The sequence below is a fragment of the Tubulanus polymorphus genome, chromosome 9 (genome assembly GCF_964204645.1).
Source record: "Tubulanus polymorphus chromosome 9, tnTubPoly1.2, whole genome shotgun sequence".
Lineage (NCBI taxonomy): Eukaryota > Metazoa > Nemertea > Palaeonemertea > Tubulaniformes > Tubulanidae > Tubulanus > Tubulanus polymorphus.
This window is the reverse complement of record NC_134033.1, coordinates 2,148,766-2,155,914: the sequence shown is the minus strand read 5'-3', so window position 1 is coordinate 2,155,914 and position 7,149 is coordinate 2,148,766. Positions and strand designations below refer to the sequence as shown.

Here is a 7,149-nt window from a genome sequence, read left to right as displayed (position 1 = left end):
CTCGCTATTTTCTCAAGAATCATTTTCCAGTCGACTCCGACTGATAAATTCTCTCAAAGTAACCGCATGAATTCAGGGCCTGTCCGAACAGGGATAGGTCGAAAGAATGCAATAGTCTAAGTCTGTTATAACGTTGCGATCCTTTTAAATACCAGTCCTGGATTGTCAAAGTCTTTTTAATGCGTCTGCTCACTCAACGCCAACATTTTTCAGACAACAAATTAGCTCAATCCATAGACTCTAAAATGGATTCTACGTCGATGACTCAAATTCATCAGAAACACCATTCTTCATATCACCAAATCTATTGGTCCCCACGGTGGCATAATAAAAGGCTTTTACTGTATATTATCCATTATCCATGGGGATCATTCATTTATTACGTACGCATAAAATTTGAATTTTTCAACCCCCCTCCCCCTCTGTACGCAAAATCAGCCATTATTTCATATACATTAAGCATGACAGTACGCAATTGCACTAACGCCTCCCCCTCCCCTAATGCGTACGTAATAAATGAATGACCCCATAGCAGGTAATAATCTCGCGCAATCTATTCCAGGCTTCTCGAGTCTTAAAGCAAACAAACTAATAGATTTCTCGACAGACGAAGCTTTATTTTAGAAATATTTACACAAGGGCGTACAAACAAACGAACCAACGAACATAGATTACTCTTAAATCTATCTAATCTTTCATCGAGATTTCGACTACAATTTATACTGCAAAATAGAAGTATCATCGTTAATAATAAAATGCATTCTGGCTCATTAGCATAAACAATAAATAATAGTTATACAACGTTATTAGGCCACGCCCCTTTCCTTCACCGCGATCATGAAATTTCCACGAATGTTTTAAGTTTTTGAAAAACTCGGATTTCGCCAGAATAGTTTTCTCTCGCTCTCTCTCACATAATCGGAGCTTCTTCCTCCACGACTTCTTCTTCTGAAATTGAAATAAAATATGAAATATCACGCCTCGCAAATATTGAGAAGGTGCTGAATTGAAATAGATGATAGTTTACATTAGAAAAGACTACTACTCTCAAATAGTTGTCAGTCACCTGTGGCTTGCTAATCAAATTTCAAGGAAGCATCTGCATCACTTTCATATCCCAATTACTATAGACTCCACTGTTTATCTCAGTAAACCAGGGGTCAGTTGCTCAAAAGCTGGTTTAAGTTAACCGGTGGATAGATACCATACTAACAATGAACTTTTAATTGTCACTGCGTCAACTATCCACTGGTCAACTCCAACCAACCTTTGAGTAACTGGCTCCAGTAATCTAGTGGTTTTGTAAGTAACCTTTATACTTCACACTAACTAAACTCTGTTTATAATTTGGTAACCGCCAAATTGGTAAAAACAAAAATCCTAGTTCTGACTGCCGATTTAGGCGTCTAATTGCATATTTCTCAAAAGCGGATTGAAGGAGTTTTTAAGGAGTTTCGGGCATTATGTACAAATTAAAGGAGTTCCAAGCACCTTTAAAAACATTTTTCGTTTATGAGGAGTATTTAAGGAATCAAGGAGTCGTAGGGACCCTGTTGATGTCCCCCCTGACTTTCAAATTCCCGATCGACAAGAACTCTGAAAACAGAGATGACAATCTCGTTGTTGTCTACATACCGGAATCGAACTCTAGTTTTTTAACGGTCGCCGTTTCGCCGATCGTCTCGATGTCGACCTCGCCCTCGACCGAATTCAACGCGTTCAACGTCATCAGATTCGCGTCGCCTTGCACCGTCGTCGTTTTCGACGTTTTCTGTTTTTTCGCTGGCGGTCCGCCCTGCGACGCGCCGCTGCTCTCCGTTTTGATGACCGTTATTTTCTTTGACGCTTTCTCCCGGCCTCCGGCGGTCGCCGTAGTCGCGGTCGTCGTCGGCGACGTCTGCTCCAACGGCGGAACCGTCTCCGGAATCGGCGGCGGTAGTTCGGCTTTGGCGAACGCCGTTTTTCGAAGTTGGTTACGAATTTGAAATCTGGAAAATAATCAAACAGGGTCAGCTCTGGGTCCAGTCGGTCTAAAATACTGAGAAAATTATTTTTTTAATTCAACATGTTCTAAATTCAAATCCAGTTTAAGCCTAAAACAGTTTATGTTTAGGTTAAACAAAACTGATACCTTGTTTCTCCCAATCGGCCGGGTCATTTTGTAAAAATATAATAAAATTTATAATCAGTTCATTTCTATAACTGCTGGGTCTGTTATGGTAAAAGTGATCACGATTATGAAATTGTAACGTACAGGGTAGATAGGTGGCCTGTCGGGTGAACTTTTAAACTCAGCAGAAATGAGAAACAAGGTATCAATATTTTTAGCCTTAACAAAAATGGTTTTTGTATTTTTCACGCATAACTTGTTCCGGGTGGTTCGTCTTAAAAACAAAATCGAAGCATTGACTGACAGAGCAATTGAAATCTTTCAGCTGGTCTTAATTGCGAACCAAAATGAGCTCATGATTATTAATTCCCGGATCAATTTTACAAATCAGAAATTTTCTTTTTTTCTCCACAATATATTCTCACCACCCCCCCCCAACCGCCCCGGGGTGAAGGCGGCCGACGGCAACTTACACGGTTTTATTTTTGATACGATCGCTGAGTTTCTGTAAATCGTCGCCGAACCTCGTGATCGCCGTGCGTAACATCTCGATCTCTTCCTGCGACCACTTGCTTGCGCTGCTGAATTAAACAAAACAATCGTCTCGTTTTAAGAAGATAGACCTCTCTCGTTGTCCTTCGACCCTCCTCTCACACCCTCGGGGTCGAAGAAAACCTCTCTTGTAGTTCGACCCTCCCGCCTCTCTCACCCCCCCGAGGTCAAAGAAAAACCTCATTTGTAGTTTGACCCTCCTGCCTCTCACACCCCCGGGGTCTGTAAGGTTGCCCAGAAAAAGTGGAACGTTGATGACTTATCCTACGACTTACACTTAGTAAAACTGAATTGAAAATATATATCCAGAGGGTCCATACAGATCAGTCATTCCTGGATATAAGGAGTTTTAACAGGGTCCATACAGATCAGTCATTCCTGGATATAAGGAGATTTAACAGGGTTCCTACAGATCAGTCATTCCTGGATATAAGGAGTTTTAACAGGGTTCCTACAGATATCAGTCATTCCTGGATATAAGGAGTTTTAACAGGGTCCATACAGATCAGTTATTCCTGGATATAAGGAGTTTTTTAACAGGGTGCCTACAGATATCAGTCACTCCTGGATATAAGGAGTTTTAACAGGGTGCCTACAGATATCAGTCATTCCTGGATATAAGGAGTTTTAACAGGGTGCCTACAGATATCAGTCATTCCTGGATATAAGGAGTTTTAACAGGGTCCCTACAGATATCAGTCATTCCTGGATATAAGGAGTTTTAACAGGGTCCCTACAGATATCAGTCATTCCTGGATATAAGGAGTTTTAACAGGGTTCCTACAGATATCAGTCATTCCTGGATATAAGGAGTTTTAACAGGGTGCCTACAGATCAGTCATTCCTGGATATAAGGAGTTTTAACAGGGTCCATACAGATCAGTCATTCCTGGATATAAGGAGTTTTAACAGGGTCCATACAGATCAGTCATTCCTGGATATAAGGAGTTTTAACAGGGTCCCTACAGATATCAGTCATTCCTGGATATAAGGAGTTTTAACAGGGTCCATACAGATATCAGTCATTCCTGGATATAAGGAGTTTTAACAGGGTCCCTACAGATATCAGTCATTCCTGGATATAAGGAGTTTTAACAGGGTCCCTACAGATCAGTCATTCCTGGATATAAGGAGTTTTAACAGGGTGCCTACAGCTGAGTCATTCCTGGATATAAGGAGTTTTAACAGGGTCCATACAGATCAGTCATTCCTGGATATAAGGAGTTTTAACAGGGTCCCTACAGATATCAGTCATTCCTGGATATAAGGAGTTTTAACAGGGTCCCTACAGATCAGTCATTCCTGGATATAAGGAGTTTTAACAGGGTGCCTACAGCTGAGTCATTCCTGGATATAAGGAGTTTTAACAGGGTCCATACAGATCAGTCATTCCTGGATATAAGGAGTTTTAACAGGGTTCCTACAGATCAGTCATTCCTGGATATAAGGAGTTTTAACAGGGTTCCTACAGATCAGTCATTCCTGGATATAAGGAGTTTTAACAGGGTGCCTACAGCTGAGTCATTCCTGGATATAAGGAGTTTTAACAGGGTCCATACAGATCAGTCATTCCTGGATATAAGGAGTTTTAACAGGGTTCCTACAGATCAGTCATTCCTGGATATAAGGAGTTTTAACAGGGTTCCTACAGATCAGTCATTCCTGGATATAAGGAGTTTTAACAGGGTGCCTACAGCTGAGTCATTCCTGGATATAAGGAGTTTTAACAGGGTCCATACAGATCAGTCATTCCTGGATATAAGGAGTTTTAACAGGGTTCCTACAGATCAGTCATTCCTGGATATAAGGAGTTTTAACAGGGTGCCTACAGCTGAGTCATTCCTGGATATAAGGAGTTTTAACAGGGTTCCTACAGATCAGTCATTCCTGGATATAAGGAGTTTTAACAGGGTCCCTACAGATATCAGTCATTCCTGGATATAAGGAGTTTTAACAGGGTTCCTACAGATATCAGTCATTCCTGGATATAAGGAGTTTTAACAGGGTGCCTACAGATATCAGTCATTCCTGGATATAAGGAGTTTTAACAGGGTTCCTACAGATCAGTCATTCCTGGATATAAGGAGTTTTAACAGGGTTCCTACAGATCAGTCATTCCTGGATATAAGGAGTTTTAACAGGGTGCCTACAGCTGAGTCATTCCTGGATATAAGGAGTTTTAACAGGGTCCCTACAGATATCAGTCATTCCTGGATATAAGGAGTTTTAACAGGGTTCCTACAGATATCAGTCATTCCTGGATATAAGGAGTTTTAACAGGGTGCCTACAGATATCAGTCATTCCTGGATATAAGAAGTTTTAACAGGGTGCCTACAGATATCAGTCATTCCTGGATATAAGGAGTTTTAACAGGGTTCCTACAGATCAGTCATTCCTGGATATAAGGAGTTTTAACAGGGTGCCTACAGATATCAGTCATTCCTGGATAAAAGGAGATTTAACATGGTCCCTACAGATATCAGTCATTCCTGGATATAAGGAGTTTTAACAGGGTTCCTACAGATATCAGTCATTCCTGGATATAAGGAGTTTTAACAGGGTTCCTACAGATATCAGTCATTCCTGGATATAAGGAGTTTTAACAGGGTCCCTACAGATATCAGTCATTCCTGGATATAAGGAGTTTTAACAGGGTTCCTACAGATATCAGTCATTCCTGGATATAAGGAGTTTTAACAGGGTGCCTACAGATCAGTCATTCCTGGATATAAGGAGTTTTAACAGGGTGCCTACAGCTGAGTCATTCCTGGATATAAGGAGTTTTAACAGGGTCCCTACAGATATCAGTCATTCCTGGATATAAGGAGTTTTAACAGGGTCCCTACAGATATCAGTCATTCCTGGATATAAGGAGTTTTAACAGGGTCCCTACAGATATCAGTCATTCCTGGATATAAGGAGTTTTAACAGGGTCCCTACAGATATCAGTCATTCCTGGATATAAGGAGTTTTAACAGGGTGCCTACAGATATCAGTCATTCCTGGATATAAGGAGTTTTAACAGGGTTCCTACAGATATCAGTCATTCCTGGATATAAGGAGTTTTAACAGGGTGCCTACATATCAGTCATTCCTGGATATAAAGAATTTTAACAGGGTGCCTACAGATCAGTCATTCCTGGATATAAGGAGTTTTCAAGATTTTCAAATTTCAAAACAGTGTCTGCATTATTTTCATATCTCAATTACAGTAGACTTGTTTATCTCAGTAAACCATTAATTCAGTGGTTTCGTAAGCAAATTTCTATCCTATACATTACCTAAATTCTTTCCAATTCAGAAACCGCCCGATTGGGGAAAAAACAAATCCTGGTCCCAACGAACCGTATCGGTTGAGGTATAATTTACAGTACAACTACAAACATTTCTAATTGATAATTTCTCAAAATTGATGGAGATCTAAAGGATTTTTAAAGCAGTTTCCTGTATTTCGTTCAAATCAAAGGAGTTTAAAGCACCTTGAAAAGCATTTTCTGTGAGGAGTTTCGAAGGAATCGATCAATAAGGAATCGTAAGGCCCCAGTAGGTAAAGTGTTTGATCTTTCATGAGCTCATTTCGGTTCTATAAGAAACTAGTATCTAGACCTATCTCATAAAATTGAGACAAATGTTGACCAAAAAATAGGAAATAATTCGAACTGGTTTCTTCACTTATTTCGATGCTTGAATTGGTTAATATCGGACTAGAAAATTAAAAGCGGAAAATTTCAATTTTTCACTTTTTAATCCGATGACACTTAACACAAAAAAAATACTCCGGAAAACTCAAAAAGTTATTTCGTCTTTCTTGGGATACTCACTTTGGCGGAGCATCTGCGCTCGGGTGGAGCTGCATTGTCAATTCACCCAGTTTACTGAACGCAAGCCCTGCGGCCGTGAAAATCTCACCAACCTAGAATGAATAGAAAATGGTGAAAATTAAAAAAGTTTGAAATTAAATTTTTGAGGATAAAAAATAATGAAAATTACAAATGTTCGAAATTATCTTTTTGAGGTTAAAGCTCCTAAATTTTTTCTGCAATTCCGCCAGGGGCCCAGGACCTGTCAGTCAGACAGTTTAGGCGTCCCTAAGGTGACGCTGCAAGACCAAATCCTTATGAATGTTTACAAACAATGATTTAGGATATGAAATCAATCACTGATAAATTGGTACGTTTCGAATCAAAGCTCAGACAAATTGAAGTATTGAATTTTCATCGTTATGTTTCGGTACGTAGCGCGATTTCTCATTTTAATCTCATTTTTTTTATCCAATCGATTTTCTAAGAAAATATTTATCAATTCTAAGAAAATACGACGTTTATTATCAACAGAAATGATTACCTTGCTCGCTGAACTCATCGTTGAGCTAAAGCGCGTTGAAAACGAGAAATAATCGCGATTTCGTTGTCGTCGATTTCTAAAATTTTCGACCGAAGCGCCGCCTACATTCTCGAAAATCCGGTTACGAAGACACCGAGATTTC

At 39.8% G+C, this 7,149-nt stretch overlaps 1 protein-coding gene across 3 annotated transcripts; it reads right to left on the bottom strand.

Moving 5' to 3' along the window:
* Positions 1–605: 605 nt before the first annotated feature.
* On the bottom strand, positions 606–7,124 carry LOC141910804 (uncharacterized). 3 transcript variants are annotated; one of them, XM_074801627.1, is made up of 5 exons: positions 7,008–7,124; positions 6,485–6,576; positions 2,584–2,691; positions 1,636–1,988; positions 606–948 (listed from the first exon to the last, which is right to left on the bottom strand). In XM_074801627.1, the coding sequence occupies exons 1-5, from the start codon at positions 7,023–7,025 to the stop codon at positions 911–913; spliced, it is 609 nt and encodes a 202-aa protein (XP_074657728.1). In that variant the 5' UTR covers positions 7,026–7,124; the 3' UTR covers positions 606–910. The 3 variants fall into 3 exon arrangements, with proteins under 3 accessions (XP_074657728.1, XP_074657730.1, XP_074657731.1); XM_074801629.1 differs by having other exon boundaries at positions 2,584–2,688; XM_074801630.1 differs by lacking the exon at positions 2,584–2,691.
* Positions 7,125–7,149: the final 25 nt, after the last annotated feature.